This window comes from Vanellus vanellus, assembly GCF_965231255.1.
Source record: "Vanellus vanellus genome assembly, chromosome: 6".
Lineage (NCBI taxonomy): Eukaryota > Metazoa > Chordata > Aves > Charadriiformes > Charadriidae > Vanellus > Vanellus vanellus.
The window spans coordinates 61,867,475-61,893,783 of record NC_138911.1 but is presented as its reverse complement, the minus strand read 5'-3'; the positions used below and the strand labels follow the sequence as shown (position 1 = coordinate 61,893,783).

At 46.1% G+C, this 26,309-nt stretch overlaps 1 protein-coding gene across 1 annotated transcript; it reads right to left on the bottom strand.

The window, feature by feature from the left end:
- Positions 1–3,997: 3,997 nt before the first annotated feature.
- On the bottom strand, positions 3,998–22,303 carry DEGS2 (delta 4-desaturase, sphingolipid 2; the record flags this gene model as incomplete). The annotated part of the gene is made up of 3 exons (XM_082485002.1): positions 3,998–4,141; positions 11,055–11,797; positions 22,222–22,303. The coding sequence occupies 3 exons, from the start codon at positions 22,301–22,303 to the stop codon at positions 3,998–4,000; spliced, it is 969 nt and encodes a 322-aa protein (XP_082341128.1).
- Between the last annotated feature and the right edge of the window lie 4,006 nt (positions 22,304–26,309).

The window sequence follows — 26,309 nt, the reverse complement described above, 5'->3', positions numbered from 1 at the left end:
TACCAAAGGCATTAGGAGGATGCAAGCTGGAATCACCGGCACGGCACTGCTCAACTAGAGGCTTCAGGGGAGTCATTTGTTAGTATCTCACATGTTGCATTTGTCTTCAGCTTTATTTCATGGAAAGTGAAGTCAAAGATACGAGTACAGGACACCGAACACTTAACAGCGCACACCCAGTCATATCTTACAGGTCGTACAATTGTTTTTCTTCAGAGCCATTTTTTCCACCAGTGCAGTCTTGGGAATTTCTGCTTGACTTAGTTTGGCACAGGCTTTACACGGCAGTAGTCTCGATACCATCTTCTTGATAGCTTTGTGCAAAAGGCCAAAGATTGGGAGTTCGGCTATTGAAATCTGTCAAACATTTCCCAAGGCCCCTCCTCTGCTTCGGGCCTTCCTGAAGCTTTTCTTGTAGAAGAACGGTTTCGGGAGCAGAGCCTGGTGCGGCAGCCGAGGAGAGGCTGTGGCTGTCCCCTTCCTCGCATCCCCCAGACCTCCCGGAGCAGGGCAGCAGGCAGGAGCACTGCCTGCCAGCAAGAGGAGGCCCCGGAGAGGCGGCGGGATGGCGTGCGCTTTGCCGTTGGTTGTAAAATGTTATCATCTGCTTCGGCTCGGAGAGCGTGGGGTTGTCCTTCAGCACTCTTCAAAGCAACCCCATCCGCCTGTTCGAAAAGAGTCTTTTCTACAACGCGGTTATACTTCAGATTAAATGCAGGAGAAATGGGAGAAATTTGGGTTTAACGCAAGGGTGAGCTCCAGACTGAGCCCGATGTCTGTTAGCTGTTTAATGCCAGCAGAAGGCAAGAGACAGGTTAGAGATTGGGGTAAGAGTTCCACGTGGGAACTAAAGCAGGCAGACACGCATGTGCACCACGGTACGACAACCCCAGGACCAGGAGAAGGAGCCTCTCCAGTAGGAAGAACACAGAAGCAGCAGTAATAGCAGAGATTATAATGCGCTGTTGCATAAATCTCATACAGTAGCTCATGCATTTCTTAATTATAAACCCATGTCAGCATACCTGACAACGGCAAGTACTTTTCAAAACCGCTGCCTCTCAGATGATCACAACTGTTCTGTGAAAACTCTCCCGTAATCTTAATTAAGCTTCAGGAAGTTGGGACCTGGCGTGGTTCGTGTTTTGCCTTGGAATGTGGCATTATGCCTAAGGTCAGTAATAACTGCGTTGCAATTTGGGCCTCGTGTACAGCCTGGATACGGTGTGCCCTCTGTTAACATCAGCCACCCGCTGTAAATGAGTTTTTCTTACTTTCTTCTTCTATCGATGCAGGCCGCGTGTAATTAAGATATACATAATGAGCTGAAGTTTGCACAGGTCCACTTAATAGCAGTGGGAGGAAGGTGCACGGGGGTGGAGGGGGAAGCTTGGCCGACAGGGGAGCAGGATTAATTTTTAAGCAAAAAGAATAAAACTATACATAGTCCCGGTGTTCTTTTAACCTAGACCCATTTGCCCTGTGGTTACAAAAAAAAAAAAAAAAAAAAAAAAAAAACCAAAACCAAACAAAAAACTCAAACCCTTCTGCCAACTTCACTGGTAGTGGCGAGGACAAGTGCCCAGCGGGAGGACAGGATCGCAGCCTTCTCCAGCAGCACCCACAATGCGCCGAATCTCATCTCGCACCGCACATCTGCGGGCGCCAGGCTTCCAGCCACCTCGTGTTCCCACCGAGACGGGGAGGGCAGAGCAGGAGGGCTGTGGGGCTGCCCAGGCAAAGCACGGTGGGACCGCGACGGAAAGACGGATGGGAGGCAGGATAAGAAGAGGTTGCCAATTTTGGTTATCCTCCTTACACCATAGCCTCTGTGTCAGGCTAGGCTAGTAATCTATGGGCCACATAGGTGACTGCATCACGGAACAGCTGAGTAAGGGAACCACAGAAAGGTCACTCTCCATAGAGGAGAAGGACAATAGTCAGATCGAGGAAGGTAATATAAAAACCATAATAAAGATTACACTAACTTGCTAAGTTGGCCAAGCTTGCTAAGGATACAGGAAGTTGAATATGTCATCATGGAGTGGCAGCAACACTGAAGTAAATTAATAAAAAAGTGAAGCTCCTGCCTGTGAAGTCTGAAGCATCAGAAGTCCCGTTCTTCCTCTTCTTTTCCAGAAAAAGAACCAGACCAAAACAGTATCTGTGAATGAACTGGTAGTCAGCCCCTGCATCACAAAGGCTCTTGCACTGCTGAGCAAACCTGGGCATTTATCCAACTGCCAAAATCAGACAGATGAGGAAAATGGAGGAAAGAGAGGAAGAGGAGGAACCCAAATTGCAGCAGGCAGTCTCAGCTGCCTGGTATGCCAGGCTAGCTCAAGGACAGACTGACTCACTGGACCCAGTGCCGTAGGAGGAAGGAATCAAACTGTGTTTATTGAGGAAATCAGGCCTCAATAGCATACTTTGAGGGACCAAATGGAATGCACAATAATCCTTTTCTTTGTTACAGACACGGATTTCCAGAAGAAAACAAAAAAGCCATACTCTTAGAGGGTTAGGGTATAAGAGGACCTTTGGAGACTTACTCTCTTTTAACCACGTAGTAAGGACAGAAATAAGTTGTCAGCTTTCCAGGGCGGAGGGAAGTTACGAGATAGCATCTGAACTCCTGACTCACAAGACATCCTTCTGCTTGCAGAAAGGTGTGGTGATAAAGGTTCTTGACGATACAGAATTACTGAGGGTAGCCAGAAGCTGATAGTTGGAGAGGACAGGCAGGAAGACTTATTCCAGTGGGTAGAAATGGCAGATGAAGGTTAATGTCAATAGCACAAAGTAAGGCACGTAGGGAGAGAAACAACCCCAGCACCGTGTTCCCTTAACACCCCTCTCCTTCACACCATCAGCGTTAAGCTTTTACATAGTTGGAGTATCATGCGCTTCCCAAATGTCAAGTCGGTGCCCCTTGAATGACAGAGGGAAAAAGTTACAATTATTCTGAAAGCAGTTAGGAACAAATACTACCATATTGTCTCCATGTCTTCACTGTCACATACTCCTAACTCCTATTCACAGAAAGGGCTATAATGTAAAGAAGACCAAGAAAGATGATCAGGAATACTAACAACCTTGGTAAGCAGCAATTAAATCAAGCACCGTCCCACCCTCAGAAGGACTTATAGCGGGGAAAAGTATGAGAAACAAGAAGTTATGAATACTGTTGAAAAGGTGAGTGAGGAGGGACCACCCAGTTCCTCTGGGGGCACATCCACGCTACGGATCGGACTGCAAACAAAAGACTAAAGGAAGGATTTCTCCATGTCACCCTTCAGCTCTGCCACTTAGCTACACTGAGTATTACATCCTAAGAATAGAAATGGATTTAGAAAAGGTTTAGACAAAGCCCTGGAATAAAGGCAAACAGTAGTTACTAAAATAATAATCAAAATGTACAAAAATATACACATATTTCATCGCATATACAAAAATCTCTGCAACCAGCCATTATCAGAAGTGAGATATTAGATTAGACAAAACATTGATCTAAAGGCACCCTTGTGTCCTCCAGAAAGTATCATTTGCTACTGCGTGCCGGACCTCCCTGCTTCCACAGTCCTGTGCACACAGAGCATCTACATCTAATCTGGCACGAAGGGAACCCAGTCCTAAACTACACACACGCATGCTCGCACATACACGTGCCATTCTCCATTGCAGACCAGGCCAAAACTCAGACTTAGGCACATGTGGCCCAGGAAGCTAATTGTAAGCCTAGACCAAAGGTTCCCATAATCGTAGCTCACTCTAATCTAGTTTCTCAGGGTTACATACACAAATAATCCTTTATTAAAAAGTATCAATAGTCTAAAATAGTGCATCTGATTGCTTCATTTTCACACTCGTCCTCTTGGTCTAAGGAGCACGCACCGGCGCTACTTCAGCGGGCACAAGCATCCTTCTGCTTCTGCAGAAAACTCAAGTCATTCAAATGAACAAACAAAACCCCGATGCAGCAGGCAGAGCTAGTCCGTTAGCTTTCTTTTGCCAGCTTGCATAGTCTCTTAACCCTTGAATAAGGACCAATACTGTCATCAAAAACAAAGTCCCACAGAACTCGAATCCAGGACTGGTGATGTGGGAGGTTATCATAATATTCCGCTGCAATCTTCTTCACCTGGAAGAAGAAGAGAGAGAACGAGCTGTTTAGCTGCACAGCGTCAGGTGTGTGTCAATCTTCACGTACAGATCTGATAGCACAGCCGTAACCTGAAGTTACCTGTTACTGCTTGTGAGCTTCTGAAGTTCAGCCAAATGAGATGTACTTAACCACATTTAGACACTTCTTTAGCAGATTTCTGATGTAAGTTTTGCCTCACTATGTCAGAATTTGAAAGATGATGAATCGCTGCCTTCAGTCAGAACTATTTTCTCTCATTTGGAAGGTGGAGGGATCTCCACAATGAGATTACTAATCCACTTTATAAATTGCCAATCCCCTTCATAAATTGCCAAGACTCCAACACGCTGTATTTAAAGCCCCGCGTGCCACTCGTAATACTCATCTGCTGAGGGTTCCAGGTAGGAGAGAAATACCAATTGAGAAAACGCCAGAGACAGCCTTGCCTACGCTTCGTTTTCTTTCCTCCATTCTGCTACCGTGATGCAAACCTGAGAGATGGTTTCCTCCAGCAGGCAGAGGAAATTGCAGGGGCTGTCCGTTCTCCTCAGTCTGGTGCGAGATTCATTACTAGATCATGAGCCTAATACATAATTTCATCCCTGTTACAAATCCCCACCTCTTAAGACTGTTGCCAGCAGAGAAGCATTGTGCATCATTGGGGATGGCGCTTGTAGTAAGGCCACAACCAGAGAACAAAGAGGTTTCAAACCTGGCAGGTTTGGAGGACTGAGGATTCCCAAGTTATCAGTAGTCCCTGCTCCAGCTTGATGTTCTGCTTTTTTGAACACATTTATGAAGCAGCAGAGTCTGTTAACCATTGTACACTTGTCCGTAATCCGCTTGGGCGCGGTTTTATTACAGCTCCGCCTCCTAGACAAACAAAGCTTTATTCTAGAGTAGTTTGTCTTGCTGGACAGCATGACTTTTCGCTTCAGAAACCCTGCAGAATTTGAAAGCCAGCTATGCTGAGCGCAGTACGGACTTCCAGCGAAGAGCAAAAGGGTTACACAGAAATTGTCATCCGGGAGGAAGGTCTCCTCAGCATCCCAGGTGTAATGGTGGAATCTTAGCACAGTGTTTTGACTGTTTGTGGAAAGGGAAGAATCCCAGCAAAAGTTAAATTACAAGCCGGTACCACTGACTGCTAGTTAGCTCGGTAATTCAGCTTCCTAGCAGACACTTCCCGATGAGGTAGGGTGGGTAACGGACAAGTTGCGTTAAGATCTTTTACCTCAGCCTCTATGCACTCCTTCTGCTCCGTGGCACAGTAGTCCTGTGCTGGAGATGGAAGATTCAGTTCAGGTCTGATTGTATTCTGCCTTCCACTGAATACCTCTGATATATAATTCCCTATATCCTGCTTTAAAGTGTTGGTCTGTACTTCAAATGTGGTTCATTTTCAACGGGATTCAGACGATACCAGCATTTCCCCTTAGAGGTATTTGTTAATGATTGGAAGAAGGGTGATTTCCAGGCACCGGGTAAGATCTCTGGAGATGCAGATTTAGCTCCCTGTGCTCCATCTGTAACCACAGTCAGAAATTATTTCATTTGGGGGTTGTATCCTCTCTTTTCCCGGCTGGGTAATTGAAATAGCCAGGGGATGAGAGGGAAGACTCTTTAGACAGTAAGCTCCCTTGACTCCCTTAAATGAAAGCCACTAGTGAGGCCTTACGCAAACACAAAGGGGGTCTCAGACACCCAGCCCCCAAAGCTTCACTCCAGCTCTGACGTGGTCATTCCCTAGCACGCCGCTGCTTACAGGCCTTCCCTCCTACCTCCATTTTACAAGTTCTGCCTGAATTTTGACTTGCAAAATGCCACCCTTGTCTATACTAGCCACGTTTATACGGTAACTCTACTATTCCCCTCTTCTCCAGAACCCCCATACATTTCTTGCCCACAGAAACAATGTTCTGAACCAGACATGTTTTCTCAGCTGCTCACATTATTGTGCAGAGCTCTTGATCACGTTAGACTCTGACCACTACGAAGGCTTCAGAAAGTCTTTCTGCATTGCCCCTGGCACATGGAAGAGGAGGGATGGAGATTCATAGAAACCAGTTCAGCTCCGAGGAACAATGTCTCAGGCAGCGGCTGTGTCCTCTGGCACCAAAGGCTAACTAAAAATGACCCCAGTGACTAAGTAGGAAGACATGGCTCAGAGAAGAGGCCAATAAACAGCATATGTTCAACCCAATAGTTACCGTACTTTCAGCAAATGAGCAGCAGCGTAGTCTAGGCATAGTGGTGAAGAGCTCGGGTGGAGACAACATGCAAGTCTGGAAACTTGCCCTTAAATATATTCTATATACATATTCTGCAGTTGTATTACAGATTTAAAACAGGCACCTAGAATACAAGTGTTATTGGATAATTAAGATGATTAATCAAAGTACCCAGCAGCAATTCTGAAGAAGATCATACACGACCCATTCTAGAAGCAGGCAGCCCAGTCATGGCTGGCAAGCTGCTTGCCAGCATCAGGGGTGGAGGAGTTAGTTGCTCATTCACCAAGCATGTCCGTTTAGCACCCTCCTGCAGAGTATGGTGGCAGCTCATTATCTTATCAATGCTTATAAATACTTAAAGGGAGGGTGCCAGGGGGATGGGAACAGTATTTTTTCAGTTGTGCCCAGTGATAGGACAAGAGGTAATGGGCACGCACTTGAACAAAGGAAGTTCCATCTTAACATGAGGAGGAACTTCTTTTCTTTGAGGGCGGCAGAGCACTGGCACAGGCTGCCCAGAGAGGTGGTGGAGTCTCCCGCTCTGGAGACATTCAAAACCCGCCTGGACGCTGTCCTGTGCTACTGCTGTAGGTGACCCTGCTCTGGCAGGGGGGTTGGACTAGATGATCTCCAGAGGTCCCTTCCAACCCTGACCATCCTGTGAGTCTGTAATGAGAAGCCCAGTATGAGAAGCCCACAAGAGATGACCAGGGGCTTGCATGGGAGTGTGTTACCCTGGACCAGTGACTCACAGGTACACGAAGTAGTTCTTTGCTCTTCTGGGCTTGGTGCCCAGCAGCACCTTGTGCAGAAGGCAGGCACCACTTGCACCATCAGCAAGGTCCCGGTGCTCTGGGCAGGACAACTGTACAAGATGTTCATAAGCAATGGAGAGGAGAAGGTAAACTGTAATAATGTGTTTTTGACAAAGGAATAGGGAAGAGGGAAAATTTAATGAATGCTGTTAGAGGGAAGGCTTCTGAAGGGTTTTCTTATGGAAAAGACAAGTAAGTTTATTAGGTGCATGTTCCCATTTTGCTACCACATGGTAGGAAAGAATTTTAAAAGTCATTTCTCTTTTACAATGGATCAACACAAAAAAAAATTTCCTGACAAAAAACACCTCATCTATTGTAATATGTTTCAGCATCTCCATATATAAAACAAAATTATCTCCTCCTTACCTACCAGAAAATGTGGGGAGTGAAAATAATTGTTTTTTAATGCAGATTCCCTTTTAAATAAAACATTAAACTACAGCTATTGAGCATATTTTAGACTGAAAGAGTAATCTTCCATGTTGCATTCTGGGTGCAGCACAAAACCTGTGCATGGCGGTTTCCAGGTAGCAAGTTTTACAGCCAGATCACAGATCACCTTAAAGAGGATGGCACTGTGACAAAGGACTCCTAGATCCTGCTCCTGACTTCCCCTTCAAGCTTTCCATATCACATTGGAGATCTCCCGTTTAACTTCAATTCCTCCCTCCCTTCCTCCTTACAGATCTCAGCTGTAAGTCTTAACTCACTGCTAGTTTGTGAATGGAAGATACCATGGAAGAACAACAAGAGATCACAAAGTCTATGAGAAGCTTATTAAGCACTTGGCACCTGGTATACTGAGGCTTTTCTTCAAGTAGGTCAAAGTGGTAGGTAAAAAAAAAAAAATCACATCTTTTAGACTGAAACTGTGCTTCTGGTTTTGTGCTTGTAGACCACTGCAACAGGATTCCAATCCTACTCCATTGTATCGGACAGGCGCAAGAGTTAACTGCAACCTCATTTTTGACCACGCCTGTTATAGATCCTTTGTCCTGGGGTTGTACAGAAGCTAGAGATCCTTATGAAAAGAAGCTGAAAGATGATGTTTAGAATGCTAGGAGGCATATTACAGAAGTTCTCTCCATAGTCCTTGACCAGGGGGGAGCACTCAAGCTAGCCTTCCTGGCCATCGCAGGGTTAATGGAATCTGCAATTCAAAACCAGTACATCTACCATGTTTTCCAGTCTTGTCTGTCTAATAAATCTGGTTTCATACCATGTCTTTTCCTTTTCCCCACAAGCTTAATGAGTAACTAGTTTGCCCCTGGTAACACAGCAGTTTTTATTGCAGTTTGTAGGAAGAGCCCCAAGTTCCTCCTTGTTCTCCTGTCCCCTCTCTCCCTAAGTGTATTCAATCCTCCAGATAATGAAGAATGCATCTTTTTACTCATTTGGTAAACAATGCGATATTTTATCGTTATAAGGCTTCATGCAAAAACTAGTCTAGTTGTAAGTCTACAGGGTTTTTTTTAGAGCACGTCCCTCATTATAATGTTAAATTTCACGGTCTCTTGCATAATCTCTCATTATACTAGTGGGACAAGTTCTTACTGCACACTCACGTCGCTCATCTGTAGTATCTATAAGCTTACGGCACAGCCTAATTTTTCCTCTTTCAAATCCATGACACTCCTAGGGTAAAGGTGGCAGTGTTTCCAGTGGCAAACACATTACTCAGAACATTCTGAATGAGACACCTGTAACAAAGGACAAAGCTGAATTTCCTTTTGTGATAAGCAAGTGGAAGAGCCAGTTACTTTCCAAGATTAAGATCCATATATTCTATAATCCTATGTATAGCCTGCCCTGCTATCAATCAGGCAGGAACCAAATACTTGCCAATAATTAAAAATAAAAACAGCTATACTGAGAGGACATCCATATTACACAATTAAACTATTAGAAGTTCAGGTGCCTAGGGGACTAGATCTGAAAAAAATAGACATTTGCTGAGTGAAGAATTTTGGGAAGGTTAAGCAGAGGAGAGCAAGGGGAGGTTTCTACCCCTACCTGTTATGAAGTTCAAATGTTTAAGCTATCCAGAGAGATGTGTTCCTTTATCTCCTTTCACCAAAGAGGCAGAGATTTTTTCTTCTCAATTTGCAAAGAATAACCAACTTCTTTTAACGGACAAAGGATTCTCTCCAGTAGCTCTTCTGCCAAAGGATTTTCACTTCTTAATACATTTTCACTTGTAACTGATCACTCATCAAAGACTCAAAAGCCTTCCACATAGTTCTGTCAGGCAGCAACGACCGACAAGCCTGCTATCTCCTCCACCAGCAGGGCAAGTCTCAATTGCCCAAGAGCTAGAAACACATGAACACGAGCCTCTGAAATTCAACTAATAACTCTATCCTCTTTACAGGGGAGGGCAGACACTTCCAGCTGCTGCACTGCCTCGAGGAATTAGGCTGAACTATTTGTGATGTGGGTGGGGAAGAGCTTTTCAGGTCTCAATCAGGTCTGGAGCAACAGTCCCAGCAAGTTCAATTAGTCACTCACCTCCCTCGTCTAAGTTACAGAGCTAACCTCCTTCTCTTCTATTTACATTTCGGTAATCTAAGTATCTGAGCCTATCTAACAAGTTTGAACATTTGAAGCCAAAGCTGAGCTCAAACACTTCCCAGCTGAGCTATCGGGTGCATCAGCAATGGGAGTGCCTGACAGGAGAACTTCACCTGTGAACGTGGGCTGCTTTACCGGCTGCTCTGAACCCCCCCAAGGAATGGCCGGCTTCTCCAGGACAGACCTCCAGCAGTAAAGCAGGTGTGGCAAAGCAGAACTGCAGGCTACATAGAGGCTCCCCACACCCTTCTACACCACAAGAAAATCTCCTCTTGTTTTCAGTCTCCTCTCTCACAGTGCTTCTGCGATGAAGAACATTAACCCATAAAGCAGGGTTTGCCTGGATCATAAGAGTTGTAGCGGTTATGCAGCAGTGGGGAGGTCACAGCTCCTGAACCTCAGCCTCCTCAGCTCCAACTCCACCTCACGAAGATGTTGCAGTAGTAGCCCCCAACTTTGCACCCAACCAGAGACAGAAGATGTTTCCTTCCTATTATGCCAGAGGATTTGTACGTAGGAGTAACACTTTGAAGTCACATACCTCTAACGCTGTGAGCACCTGCTGAGGAACCCTAGTATCAAAACCCAGAAGAGCAGCTATGTACCTGGAGGGAGACTGAAACCCATTCCTAGGCACCTGGGCTTTGCAAATTTGATTCCCACAACTGATAAAACCTAAGCAAAAAGGGACTTGACTTTCAAAAGAGGAAAGCCACAGCACTTTCCCAATGACAGACCAGGCATCCTCAGTTTCTGTGGGTGGGGCAGAGATAAAACAAGTCATGTAGAGTGGGGCTTTATTTTCTAGTGCTATTTGTGTCAGGCTGGAACATGCCCCGATACTTACGTTGCCTCAAAAATAGAAGGACTTTTGTTTGATGTTAATCAAGCAATATAGTTAGCAGATTGATCATCACACAAGCGTCAAGTAGTAACTGGCACCCGCCTTACTTTCGATGGGCCTTTAAAATTTCAGGGAGATGAAACCTGGTGGCTGAAGGAAAGAGATGGAGAAATTTCGAGCATTGTTGGAGGATTCTATCATGCAAAAAGTATTCTTCAAGCCCTCTGAGGCTCAGATCAAATAAACTAAATATTACAGCAGTTTGGCAGCCATTTCTCTCAATCTCCTGCTTAAAATGAAAGAATCAGAAACAAATCCCAAAGCTTTCCTCTTTTTTCTGTTCTTTTTCCTTTTTAAAATTGATCCATTGCTGTGTGATTTCTTTGAGACAGTGTAGCAGCTTTTATAATAAACCCCATTCACTCGTGCAATGCCATGCTTACCATCGGCAGTCTGCATCCAGGAATGCTGGGGAAGTCATGATGCTCCATGTGGTAGCCTACGTTAAAGGTGAGCCAGTTCAGAGGTCCGTAATAAGAGTATGTCTCGTACCCTTTTAAGAACATGTAGTGTTCTGCTATGAAGTGCCCAGAAATGGGATGTAAACCCATGCAAAGAATTGTACCTGCTATTAAGTAAATAATAGGTTTGAGCCCCCAAAGGTAGTAAATGATAAGGTCTACGGAAAACTGGACGAGAGCGTTAAAAATTTCCATCCGTGTAATTGCTTTGGGGTTCACATACAGAGGTCTCAGACTGTAGAACAGAGGTTGGAGGAAAAGCCAGAGCAGTTTCCGAAGTGGCGTACAGAAGAACCAGCCTTCAAAGTCTGTGGGAATGTCCACATCCAGGCTATCCCCACCAAGGTACCGATGATGGTCGATGTGGTATTTCTTGAAGGAGGCAGAATAAGGGATGCCAATCGGCAAGTTGGCAAAGACTGCAAACCATCGGTTCCACTTGGCCTGCTTGTTCCCAAAGGCGACGTTGTGCGAAATATCATGGATGGCTAGTGTCAGCGAATGGTTGATGCAACCCCCAAAAGCATAAGCCCAGAAGAAAATCCATTTCCAAGATAAGTCTTTCACCAGGTAGCATGCTAGAAACTGCATGAAAACCATTCCAGATACAATCCACTTTAAATGTGGATCCGGTCCCATCAGAGTCTTGATCTCTGGATACTTTGCTAAAGGGAAAAATGCAGAGAAAAACCTCATTAGATCACAATTACGTAAAAACAATCACCACTGGCACTCTCTTTTTATCACTGTATGCTTGAGGCTATAGCTTTATGAAGTGGCCATTCCAAAGCAGGGTTGCCACTACAGTGAAAGCTTTACTAATGTATAGGGGGCTGCATTCCCACTGCCAGCATCATGTCCGGTTGTGATTGATATTGAGAGACAGATATACACACACACACATACATATACACACACATAAAAAAATAAAATCTACCTTGATAGTCAATGCGTGGCATCATGTGCCTACACAAGGATGAGTATTAGTATGCCAAAACCCACCAGATTGAAGCGCCCTCTGTCAAGTTTTTCATTTCCCTTTTTATTTTGTCCAATCCTGTTGCTATTTTCCACAAAAGGTATACAACTGCCTTTTTGTAGCCCTTTTCATACTGTTGCTTCAGACATACTGGCAGGGGAAGAGGGCTGAGCAACAGGCTCACCAGGTTTTGCTCTGTGGTTAGATGACAAATGCAGCATTAAAAAAACCCCAAATTCTTAAGTATTTGAGTGTTCACCAGTGCTCAGAACACATCCAACTCTTTGCACATGGTAACACCACAAGAAAATCAGTAATATTATCAGAAATTTGTAACAGAGAGAACTTTTTTTTTCCTGTTCCCATCCATTAGCCTCTTCCCAAGTCACATACCAGAAACAGACATGAAAGTCACATCAATAGTCACACAACAGCTTCGTGCAGCCTCGCAAATACTGCAGTATGGCATCAGAGAGACACGGGCTAGGCTTGCCAGGTCTGACCCGTCTCAGGACAGGACCAGCTTACTGATCTATAGTTCCACTGGCCGTTCATTTGTCCTTTTAAGGAAAAGAAAATACACAGAAGTACAGCTTATCTCCTAGGTCCATTTCTTCAGGTCCCTTCTTTACAAATCCACACTTCTGACTTCCAGTATTAACTTGCACATGAATATTTCTACTGTTTTATGGCTTTTCCCCACCCGCTGGCCTCCCTCCCTCCTTTTACTCATGCTCTGCATTTCTCAATAATTACAGCTTACATAGATAAGACCGTAGGACAAGTCACTCATTCTGAACCCTGAGGTTACACAGTGTGTCCCTGTAAGTTTGATAGGCCCATTTTATGAATAGAAAAGTAAATATCATCTGACTGTCACTGTACGACACCAACACAATAAAAGCAGATTATAATGATTTGCATCTATGCAGCTGCATATACTATAAACAAACACAGGACACAATACACAACTTCATGTGACCTTGCAAGCAGTGGCAGGTACTCAGTGCAGGACACAGAAGGTTTTTATAGAATCATAGAATGGTTTAGGTTGGAAGGGACCTTGAAGATCATCCAGTTCCAACCCCCCCGCCATAGGCAGGGACACCTCACACTACACCAGGTTGCTCAAAGCTCCATCCAGCCTGGCCTTGAACACCTCCAGGGATGGGGCTTCCACAACTTCTCTGGGCAACCTGTGCCAGTGCCTCACCACCCTCACAGTGAAAAATGTTCTCCTAATATCTAATCTAAACCTGCCCTCTTCCAGTTTGAAGCCATTCACCCTTGTCCTATTGCTACATGCCCTAGTAAAAAGTCTCTCCCCATCTTTTCTGTAGGCCTCTCTAGGTATTGGAAGGCCGCAGTACAGTCTTCCTGAAGCCTTCTCTTCTCCAGGCTGAACAACCCCAACTCTCTCAGCCTCTCCTCATAGGAGAGGTGCTCCAGCCCTCTGATCATCTTCATCCCTCCTCTGGACCTGCTCCAAGAGGTACATGTCTTTCCTATGTCAGGGGCTCCAGAACTGAACACAGTACTCCAGGTGGGGTCTCATGAGAGCAGAGCAGAGTAGAGGGGCAGAATCAAGTGATCATGGAATCATAGAAGTGAACCTTGAAGAGTTTGCAGAAGTTCACAGAGATGAAGCACTACTTAAGGTAGCAGATTGACACAGTCATGCTCTGCAACCATTCAAACAACTTTGGAGCCTGCTGGCCAACTTCAGCCCAGCTTAAAAGAGGTTAGAGATGATACAGATTAGACAGGTTTTGTGGAAGATGTTGAGAAAAGGGATATTGTCAATTCTTCCCTTGTGAGGACAAGGGGAGAAAAATCACCATGAGGAGTATTCATTTCCTAAGTGGTCAGAAAGCTCTAGTAAAAGTTGATGTCTTTCTAAAGTCAGCCAAACTTTTTGATAAGAATCTTTAGAATGCCCAGGGGTTTTGCTTTTGCTGGTTTGGTTTTGTCCTTGTTTTTGCAGCTCTTGAAATGAGTTTTCACTTTAGAAATTGTTCTCTGGTACTTTTTTTTTTTTTTTTTTCTCACACAAAGTGCTGAGATATCCAGTCTAAAGAATAAGTTGATGTAATGACCTGGTCAGAAAAATCTATTACAGAAACAGAATGTATTATATAATATAAGAAATATACAAGAGATGTTACTGCGGTCACCAGAAGAGATGTAAACAAACCAAATCTGTTCCTCAGCCTCGTAAAATTTTGACCAAAAAAAAGTTTTAATGGGATGGGGAAATGACTAAGAGATGCTTTATATTGTAGTTTGAGACAATGAAAGTTTTGGACCTATTTCGTTTTGTTGCAGCTAACAAGGATCGCAGATTACACTTAAGAGGTTTCAGAGTAGTGACTTCCAACCAGCAGCACCGGTGTCTGCAAGCAGCAATGCAGGCAGGTTGCATTTATCACAGGTGAGAGCTACTAAGTAACTTGCTAGGGTTTAATATTAAATTCAACACATGATTAACTCTGCATCCAGCTCTGGAGTCCCCAACATAAGACAGACATGGACCTGCTGGAGCGTGTCCAGAGGAGAGCCACAATGATGATGCGAGGGCTGGAGCACCTCTCCTATGAGGAGAAGCTGAAAGAGTTGGGGCTGTTCAGCCTGGAGAAGAGAAGGCTCCGGGGAGATCTTATTGTGGCCTTCCAGTACCTAAAGGGGGCCTACAGGAGAGCTGGGGAGGGACTTTTTACTAGGGCATGTAGCGATAGGATGAGGGGGAATGGCTTTAAACTGGAAGAGGGCAGGTTCAGATTGAACATTAGGAAGAAGTTTTCACTGTGAGGGTGGTGAGGCACTGGCACAGGTGGCCCAGAGAGGCTGTTGAGGCCCCATCCCTGGAGGTGTTCAAGGTCAGGCTGGACGTGGCCTTGGGCAACCGGGTCTGGTGGGAGGTGTCCCTGCCTATGGCATGGGGGGTTGGAACTCTATGATCTTCAAGGTCCTTTCCAACCTAAACTATTCTATGATTCTACGATTCTAACTCCTCTCCGACAATTTCTGCATACTAGTTAAACCACAATATTGTGTTTGTTTATCATTAATACTGATAAACCCTTCCTGTTTCCATGGCCCAGAGAAACCTCAGGGAGGCTGACAAGCCGGGCTGCTAGACTCACTGGAGGCTACAAGCCCTGCTGGTGGAGTAGCCTGCCAGAGACCATTTGGTTCAGGAACACTTCACATGCAAAACGTTGAATGCTGACCCTTTCATAACTGGAGCCAAACACTCTTCAGTGAGACGCATTTAATCTCAGATTAAGTGATTCTGATGACTGCCATGTATGGATAATGTGCTCACACAAAGATGCATCTCATTTTTCCCTCATGTTCATGTCTTGCAGTTAGCTGAAGGAATCCTAGTAAGGCAAGATAGAGCACTTAGCAGCCTTACAGGTTTTTCAACTGTGTGACAAGTGTCTGTAGGTGATCGGCTGGGCTGTGCAAACCAGCTGGCAGCCATCTCCACCTCCAAAGGCAACAGAGAATCAAACACGGAGCTACTCTGCAGTGCTGAACCAGGAGCCATAAAGGACTATCTGATCTGTGGCAGCCACGCAATAGAGACCACCTTTGTTTCCTATGCATCGCACTTGGAGCAGTAAAAAGACACCTACTGTCCACTTGACACTACTGAAGTTTCACACTATGAGGCATCTGTCCTAAGATTTTCATCATGCTGCTCTTTCCCGAATCACTTGTGGTTTGGTCTTCTTGAGCACTTTTCCAGTATAAAAGCGACCAGCTTCTAGACAGCCAAAATTCATCGCTTCCCAACAAGCACTGGGTCAGGACTAATACATGTCAATGGCCATAAAATGTAATCTATAGTGAGCTCTTCATTATGCACAATCATGGCACGGAAAGGACACAGGAATAGGAGAAAAAAACTTCGACATTCAAACCCCCACAAAGGGCCAGGATTTGCCTTTTAGAGTAAAATAGGACCAGGACAGCTCCAGCCACCCTGATGTCTCCACAGCATATTCTCCAGCCTCCAGCTCGTTGGGAAAGTCTGTTAGCTCAGCCTGGCAGACTGCTTATCCACATGTGCTGCTTCCAGCTTGTCCATCATACTGCCATTCAGAGGGTGGGAATACTGGTGTGGATGTACAGCAGTGCAGAAGTATGACTTTTCTATTCCAGCATACTGCAAAAGCAGTGCAAGCACTTTAGTAGTAGTACCCACTTTGGGCAGAATTATTAACTACATCTACCCGCTAAACAGCTCTGCAGTCTCTACAGCGTAACCTCAGAGCAGCCGAAATCTGCATCACAATGATGAAAGACAGCATTTACCACTTGTACAACAGTCCAGAGAGAACAGTCCAGAGAGAACAAATGTTACAAGTATATTTTCAGAAGCATTCGTGATTCCAAAACAACTTATTTACTGAATTAACATTTCATGGAGATTGCTCTAGTGTTGTGTCTAAGCACCAGTCCTCACCTTTCTAGAGGCATGCATCGCTCTGAAACACTACTGACAAACTACTCTGACTACACTTTTTTTTTCCTTGATGCTCCTCTCTGGAGATCCAGAAGCACTCACCATAGCCCTACAGTGATGCTCAGGGCTGGAGTAATTGTTCCTGGAGAAGCTGTCAGTCACCAAGTCCTGGTGTTCCTTCTCCTCAGGAGACAGTGAGTATCTTGTTCTGAACCCTCACTCATCTTCTATTCCCACTGACAATGGTTCTAAGATGACTCAGGAGAGACCCAGTTAGACTTCAGTGATGGCAGCAGACACAATTCCTCACTGAGGTGACACCACATACTTAGCACTTGCATATTTTGGCACATGGGGGGTTTGGATGTGGGCAAGTGGAAGCTGTCCGCAGGCACAGAGGTGCGAGGGTCTGAAGGAGCAGCAGCCCTGCCACATGCGCGAGAGGCCAGTAGTGACAAGAGAAGAAACTTAATTTCTTCATATTCCTGTATTTTGACCACAAGAGCAGCAAACATGTATAGTCAAAGTGGAGATATTACTCAGTATAAGACTTTTAGAAGGCTTGTTAAAGAAAAGGGGAAAAAAAACCTCTGCGGCACCACTGTCCTGGACTATGTTCTATCAACTATGAATCCCTGCCAGAACAAATAAGAGACACCAGGCACAGGATGTTAGCTTTACTACCCCATGCCCTATGCTGGAACTGGTATTTGTACCAAAAAAAAAAAAATAAACAAAAGAAGTCAGTTCCCTGACGTGATAAGAGTTTTGCTTTTTAGCAGCTCATCTCATGAATGTGTTCATAAACAGCACAGCACACTTGATTCCTCAGCATCGGGAAGACACGGACCTGTTGGAGCAAGGCCAGAGGAGGGCCACAAAAATGATCAGAGGGCTGGAGCACCTCTCCTATGAGTAGAGGCTGAGAGAATTGGGGTTGTTCAGCCTGGAGAAGAGAAGGCTCCGGGGAGACCTTGCAGCAGCCTTCCAGTACTTAAAGTGGGCCTAGAGGAAAGATGGGGACAAACTTTCTAGCAGGACCTGTTGCAACAGGACAAGGGGTAATGGCTTTAAACTAAAAGAGGGAAGATCCAGACTAGATATAAGGAAGAAATTTTTTTTACAGTGAGGGTGGTGAAACACTGGCCCGGGTTGCCCAGAGAGGTGGCAGATGCCCCATCCCTGGAAACATTCAAGGTGAGGTTGGCCGGGGCTCTGAGCAACCTGACATAGTTGAAGATGTTCCTGCTCATTGCAGGGGGGTTTGGACTAGATGGCCTTTAAAGGGCCCTTCCAACCCAAACTATTATATGATTAATTCAAACCATACATGAACCAGGACACAGGTAGGACACACCGAGAGAACAATGTGCACAACAAAAGCTTCTGGCTTTGCAGAGTCTCCTGCCCTCTCCAGTATGCAAACTAATAGAAAACCTTTTTGGCCCAACAAATTACAATGAAGTTTTGTATATCCACTGTGCAAGGACAAGGGTCTTAATCTTATATTTGCCGCTCACAAGCTCCTAAATTACTTTGTGCTAGCCTGTCCAAGGGAGCTCAGTCACCCAGAAGTGGCCACCAAAGGCAAAGCACCGCAGTGGTGCCACATTGCTGGTGTTGACAGAGATGGACAGTGTCAGCACATCACCCTGACCTCTTTGTTTATGCTTGTTTATTAACCAGTTCAGAGTAAAGGGATGTAGGAATGTTAGAAAGAGGGCTCCAAGCTCCCTCTGAAACAAAAACCTGCAACATGGAGTAAGCTGAAGCCTCCAGCTGCACTTAATACGTTTTCAGCAGAAGACTATAAGTGCCTAAAACAGTGACTTTCTGCTCATGTGATTTATTTTATAGGTGATCCCCACAGGGAATTGGCATGAGCGCTGAGATAGCAGCTATTCTGAATGCGCTCATCAGAGAAGATGCACATCAGTGGCAGCGCTGTGCCCACGTACTGCAGCATAAAGGGGAAACAGACTCAGAGGTTCTTTGCCAGAAGCATATGTAATTCAGAGCTTTGATTTAAGCTGAGGAGATATGCATCTTGCACATTTCAGTAGGTACAATTTATCAGAATTTTCATAAATGTGAGGTTTACATAGGCAACAGAAGAGTCCGCGGGAAGAAAGAGCAGACTAATATCTAAATAAGTGAGCAGAGCTGGAAGCTATTATACTCAAATTAGCTAAATGCTAAAATAAAAGGGATTTTGGCTTTTTTATTTTCTTCTACCTCCTCTCCCTGCATAGGCTAACATCTCAGCCTTTCTACAGGATAAAGCACATATAAAACACTTGCACCATCTCCACTCCAAAATAACTTGCTAAAGATCCAATTATATAATTATCAATTATTCTTGGATGTCAGATCCCATTCAGGTGCTCCTAGCTCTTACCCTGAGCAACACCGATTCAACCCTCATCCTCAGCAAGAACAAGTGCTTCCCTAAGGATCCTGTGAGGCAAGACATTTTCTGACCAACCTACAATAATTTTATGAAGTTAGATCCAACCCACAGCACAAATAAGATCTCCTTGTTTCCATGCCACAACATATTATTGCTCATTGCTTGCAGCTGGAAAACTGTTTGCAGGTGAAGTGACCATTCATTGTCTGCTTATGGTGTTATCAGCATCTGAGCAAAGATTTTTTTTCAAATTCTCTCAGGACTGAAAAAACACCAACACTTCCCACAGAGCAAGACCATAGTTCTCCAAGTGTTTCAATCCAACAGGCCCTTACGGCCACTGAGGTAGAAATCCTATTTCTAGCAGGAGCAGATACCCCTCTATGTTATACCCTACGTTATATCGCCCTCTAATAGCATTTGTATAACTATACAGCAAGGCTAAGCAGATCCAGCTGAAAAAAAAAACTTTCTTCCATCAGGTTAGTTTTTAGGCAGATCTTTCCCTAACACAGCTCACCGCAGCATCACGCACACCTCAGCCCTGACACAAGACAGTAACAGGCTTTCCTTAAACAGGAGGATGAGAGAGCAGCAACGAAACAATTCCATTTCATAAACTGAAAAGTGTGAATAACGTCTTCAGGAACACGAATAACGTGATCAGGGTCAAAGCACCAGCTTGGCACGAGACCTCCACCGTAACTTAGAAGCAGTTGGCGCCCAGACGGTACTGAGCACAAGCCACATTTTAATACCTGGAGTAAGAGGAAGATACTACAAAGAGATAAGAGAGAAAGTATCACCTGTCCCTTGCGCAAAATGTTGATCTATTTGCCGGTATAATTATAGCTGTGAGGAATCACATCCCCAGTAGGTTCATCTAGTGCAAGTGTCCTGTCATAAGCCAGCTTCCAGCCAGCCCTGTCGACACACACAGCTCATAGCTCTGCTGCTCAACTGGCACAGGCTGCCCAGGGAAGCTGTGGAGGCCCCATCCCTGGAAGTGTTCAAGGCCAGGCTGGATGGGGCTTTGAGCAACCTGAGCTAGTGAAAGATGTCCCTGCCCATGGTAGGGGAATGGGACTCACAGAGTCACCATTCAGACATACTGTCACCAACTACAAGATTTTGATGGACACCCGAGCCACTAACTCTCAAGCCAGGACACACAGCTGTGTGACAGACCATTATTATCTCTCAGTTGCTCTATAGAAACATATCAGAGCAACAGCTCAAAGAAACACCACTTATGTAGAAAGAAACTGCCTTACGTGCTTGGTTTGCCCATTTTTTTCCCTAATGGATAATTTCAATTTACATTTAAATCCAAGTAGCCATGCCTGACATTTCAAAAACAGAAAACAATCAAGTTTCAGTGCTTAGCAACTAAATCATTAACCTATTGAGGAAAATACTTCCTTTACCAGCATGGAATGCTGTCCCCAAGGCATTGCTATATACAAAAATGTAAAATACGTGGATATTTATGGATATTTGTTCATATGCACATAAGATTCTTACAGTGCAGTTACACTAGACACTTTGGTCAGTACATAGTCTAGATACCAGGAGTGTGCTGACCCTCAGGGTTTGAATAATAGTGATGATCATTATACCAATATCATATGGCTTATCATGATAGTTTCAATAACTTTTGGTAACATTTTGGTATTCATAACACTAGTTTCATCATCCATTCTGCCTCGTCAGACACAGGCACAGATTGTTCTGCCCACATCTTCCATGTCCCTCTTTCCATGTTGTATTTCTATGCGCCCTTCCTTCTTGCTCCCGCAGTGGAGGCAGAGGGAGCCGCAAGGAAGGAGATGGACCTTCATTCCAATTGCTCATTCTGAACCCAGAGAGAGTGGGGACAAAACCTCTTCAACTATGCAGTTGAAAGGTCCTAAAGAGAGTTTGCTGCAGCAAGGGTAAGGCAGTCCAACCACTCCAGTACCTCCCTACAAGATGACTTCATCATGGTTTGCAGTCCCCACTCTACAGCAAGATCAGGAAAACAAGGGATTAGCAAGGGGAGACACCCACCATACACGCTCCTACCCATAGCTCACCAAAGTATAGTCCCCTTGACGGAATGGAGGGGTAGTGTGACACCAAGAAGCATCATTTTACATAATGACATCATTTGCCTCTCTATCATGGTTACATAGTAAAATAATTATTTTCCTGGATATAATTTAAACCTGGGCCAGGATCTTCCACTACCACAACTATCCCGGAAATGTTTTTGTAATTTAGATTAATCCTGGATTAATGTATTAGATTGTGGAGGAGTTTAGAAACTACACCTGATTATTACAGGCCCTGTGCAGCACCTCAGCCACAAGCCCCAGTGCCTTCCTTTATAAAGATCTTTAAAAACTTTATCCTACTCATTAGAGGGAAGGAAAAAACCCAACCAAACAACCCAAATAAAAACGGGGGGGAGGGGAGGGAGATATTATTTATTAATAAAATGTTGAAAAGATGTTTTCAGGAGATGCTGCAGAATATTGTCGTGTAATTCCGAATTATTAGTTCTTCTCAGAAACTATCTTCAGAAACACCCAAACCAAAAGCAGAAACCTCCCAACCCACCACGCTCAGGTCCGCAGACAAACGTGAAAACACAAGGGTGTACCTTGTCCCTGACCCGCACCGGCGACTTTCTCTCCTTCTCTAGCAAACACTCACCCACATCCTCATTTATTTTATTGCCCTACCAGGACACCGGGAAAACTTGCCTGCAGGAGGGCTCCCAGCCGTGTGTCCCGTCCGTCGTTCCTACCCCCTCCCCCGCACATGCCCGGGCGCGCTGCCGCCCCCCCGCCGGCCCGGGGCGAGCTGCGGGGCGTGCGGACGTCGGGGCGGTGGGTGGCCCCGCAGTGTCACCCCACCACCGCCAGCTCTGCCGCCCCTCCAACCCACCTCGGTGCAGAAGGGCTCCGTTCCGCCGCCGGTACCCCCCCGCCGCGTCTCTCCGCTGACTCCAGAAGGCGAAGCGGCGCCGGGAGAGTTTGGGAGAGCGGAGCGCACCCCCCCCCCGGGAAAACACCCCTCCGAGCTGCAGCCCCCCCTTCTCCGCAGCCCGGCCAGTGCCCCCAGCAGCTCCCAGCACCGACATCGGGGGACCCGGCACGACTCCCCCGCTCCCCGTCCAGGGGCGGAACCTCAGCCCGGCCGCCTGCCCCGACGGCGACCGCTTCTCAGCCCCTCGACGTACCCAGGATCTCCTTCCTCCGCTGCGTGTGGGGCTGCTCCGTATAGACCCACTCGAAGTCCCCGCGGGTGACACGGTTACCCATAGCTCCCGCCGCGCTCCCCGCTGCTGCTCCCCGTCGCCCTTATAGCTCCGCGCCCGGCGGAGGGGCGGCTCCGCCCGCCTCCTGCCTCCGCCCCGCCGGCTGCCTCTCGCCTCCGGCGGGCACCGGGGGCTGCGCCCCGACGGGGCAGCCCGCGGGGGGAGCCTCGGGTGTGCAGGGAGCTGGGGGAGCTGCAGAGCCCCCCACCTCGGGTGTGCGAGGAGGGGATGTGCCGGGGGGGAGGCGGGGAGAGGGTGCCTCAGGGCTGGCTCTGGGGCAGGAGGGGGGCAACGGAGCTTCGCCTTGCTATAGGGGCCTCGAAGGTGACCCAGCGAGGTGTGGGGGGTGGGGGGTGGTTTGCAGGGCAGCAGGATCCCCGTCGTGTTGCTGCCACCAGCGTGGGGCCCTCCGGGGCTCGGCACAGCCAGTACAGCCATCCCCTCCTGGGACAGCCTCAGAGCGCAGGGGGGTCACCAGCACTGCAGGTCTGTCCCCAAGCACTTCCAGACAAGGCTTTTGGAAAGCAAGGATAGTCCAAACGCCATAAATCAAGTGCCACAGCCCTAAGCAGAATGTGACTTAGGGCAAAGCCCAGCCACGTGAGCTCCTCCCAGAGGTGGAAGACCTGGAACAGCACAAAGATGACCAAACACCTGACACACATTTCCTTGGCACTCTGACAAATCCTGTGTGAGCTGTCCCAGTAGCATCCAGCCCTTGGCTGGGTCACGCTTCGCTCCTGGGAATCTGCGGCCCGCTTCCCAGGTCCAGTACCGTCTTCGCTGAAGCAGCAAGAAACCACACTGCTCCCTGTTAATGAAGCCAGGCGAAGGGCCTGCTAACCTTAAAACTAAGGTAACCTTCCTAACTTCTCTAGCCTCTCTGATTCACAGGGAGAGGAGTTACAAGTGTCACACGGGGATGTTTCTCCAGACACACAACCCAAAATTAAAGTGCTGCTCTTGTTCCCACTATGCTCTTTTGCAAGTCCATGCATGACCCGCTGTCCGTCTTCAGCATTCACTGTCCCTGTCATTACTCCTTCCACTGACAACATGCCATTCAGATCGGCTCCACACATGGAAAACCATTTTGTATCATTCTGTTTCAATGCAAATCTCTCTAGCTCCCTCCATACTCTCTTACCCTTAAAAATGCGTATCAGAGTGGGAAGGTAAAAGGGGCAAAAAAGCAGCCTTGCAAATGTGAAATGTAAATATTTTTCAGTGATAACTTTTGCCTGCTAACATTGGCAACACTATCACCTCTTACTTTAGTCTAGTTCAACTATTTAAGAATGTTTGGTAGTACAGTTGCATGAAATGATATGGGCTAAAAAAAACCAACCAAACAACAGAAACAACAACCAACAACAAAACAGTCCACAAACCCCAAACTCTGCCACCTGACTTTTTTCATTATTTTTTTTCCCTGAAGTGGGCTAAATTTAAACACTTGAATGCTTAAAGGTCCAAAGCAGGTGGATTGGAAGGAGTATGGAGTAACCTATGAATGTATGGTGCAGCTTTGCCTAAAGCAGGAGCAGGAGGAGTTTAACCACTTTGCTTTTACAGGTCAGCTCTCTAGAAGTACAATGGTTTCTTCACCATTGCTCCAACACGAGGTTGGTGTTCTCCCATGAAGTTGCAGTGCCCAACCCAGTTAATGGACTGTTAATCCAAGTTAAGGTTATTATATGTTTCTATAAGGAATGAATTGTTCGGAGAGCAGATGCATCAATATCTCAGCCTAAACCTTTAATTGGCTCAAACGTTTTGGCTTGTTGACAGTATCGGTGGAGAAGCCAAAGACGACATGAACGTGATGACACCCTTCTGTCACTTCCTGCTCAGGAGTGCTCAAGGTGACTAAAAAAGCAAATTAGTGGGGCATTCCATGCAGTTGCAAAGAAAACAAATATGACTTCATCCCCAGAAGTTTATCCAATAGGCTAGCACTATTGCATACGGTAAGTTATGCACAGAAAATTAAGTGTCTCCTTTGCAGGCAACGGCATTGTCTTCATGTAGCTTATTACTAGAGGCTTGACCCTACCACATGAGAAGAACAAAAAGCTTTTCTGTCTCTAGTGAGTTGGCATCTCTCTTTGAGGATAGAATTTCACGCCTTATATTTCTATAATAAACCAAACAAATTATACTAATTTAAAAGTAATGGTGGATGCCAGACAAACAAGAAATGCCAGCTTTAGACTGTCTTCTAAAATTGGCAGAAGCATTATCCAGCTCTGACCATGTGGCACCCCTAGTTTTATAGCATCCTAGTAAAGTGCAAACAGGCTTACAATCATTCACAAAGGAAAAGGAGGGGGGGAATTTAATGTCACCTGGCAATAATAGACATTTTAATAAATATTATCATGATCGTGAACTCTACAGATTGACGTACTCACTACACTTTATGGCAATTCAAACATGCTTCGTATGGTCAGGTTGTCCCAGCTGTACCTTTCCATTTTCAGCAGTTTCCCATACTTGTTCAGGATTTCTACCTGCTGAGAAGCCTAGCTGAGAGAAATTCCTAACACGCTCAACAGGAGGAGCCCAATTGTTGACTCTGCGCAGGGTACCATCAAATACCTCATTTACATAGTTTTAAGTACACGTCACACTCACCTCCAGCATCCCAGCTGCCAATTCCCAGGGTAAAAAAGACAAAAATCCTTTGCTCCACTGGGGACGTGACCTACGATACGCAGCTCTGAAACAAGACATACTGGTCCTCTTTTCCACATGGCCAGGCAGACTCATACTTCCCCACCCAAAGGTGCCTTTCCACCGGGTGGCTTCCAAGCAGGAACGTGTTTCTGCTACGCAACCCAGCTACTTCCTCCCTCCGCTTATTAAAAGAGCAGGTGACACAGTAAATGCAGCGGGAACACCTGCTCCCAGTGTTTCCCAGTGGCTATCGCCAGCCTGCAGAGCAGGCTTGGTGCCTGAGACATCTTAATTCTGCCCTGGTGTTCAGGCCTTAACTCCTCTTTTTCTGGTTTCCAGAGACTGATCTTTGTTAATGTTGATGTTCTGGAAGTAAAATAAAGTTGCTCGGCAATTTTAGATCTAAATAAGGTGTTTTCTCCTCTGAATAAAGAGCTCCATGCCCCATGACAGACTTGTATTTTCAATTCCTGAATTACCTAGTTTCTTCTCTGTCTGTCTAAGCTGGGCCTTCCTTAATAGTTACTTTTACTACCTGAAGAAAACATAGCTGTGCATTTTGTTTAGAAAACAAGTTGCAGTCATTTTGAATCGGGTGTCACGCTCTGGCTTGACGTAACTAGTGACAGGGTTTACGATGTGATGTAGTTTATTGAACAAAGCCAAGTTTTCATATGCAGCATAGATTGTAGATGAGCCATGTCATCAACGCACATGCCCACTGGTGTTAGGTCAGGAGAAATAATTTGCCACTAAGCCCTACTTTCTGCCTTCCCCCTCTTACCTGCGCTGACCCTGCCCTGGCTCGTTCTGGCTTTCTCTTTCCACTGGGTTAACTCTGTGCCACAGCTGTGAGTCGACTTGACCAAGCAAAGGTGCTGAGGAGCGGGTGCAACAGAATCTTAGGGGGAGAATGACATTTTCCCTTTGCCAGTGGTAAGCTCTTAGATATGTTCGGTCATATTACATGTCACCCACCCTTGATGCAATACGGTGCTTTCGTGTCAGCTGGCACAACAGCCATTGTTTGCCCAGCGCTCAGCAAATCCTGCTGGATCTAGGCTGGTTCACAGCCTCTCTGCCTGGGCACTCCCAAAATGGAAAGTGAGCTTCAAGGAAAGAAATAGCTCCCTAGGAGATCAGCTCATTCCTGCCCGACTTTATCACTCCTCGCTTGCTGCCAGCTTGCCCGGTACCCAGCTCTGTGCCGCGGGGCTCGCCGGCCCTCGCCTTCCACAGCAGGGCCAATAACCCCTGCTGGGGCCCGGAGCAGCGGCAAACGCATAGGGAGAACCAGTACAACCCAGCACCGGCACCACGCGTGGTGTGGT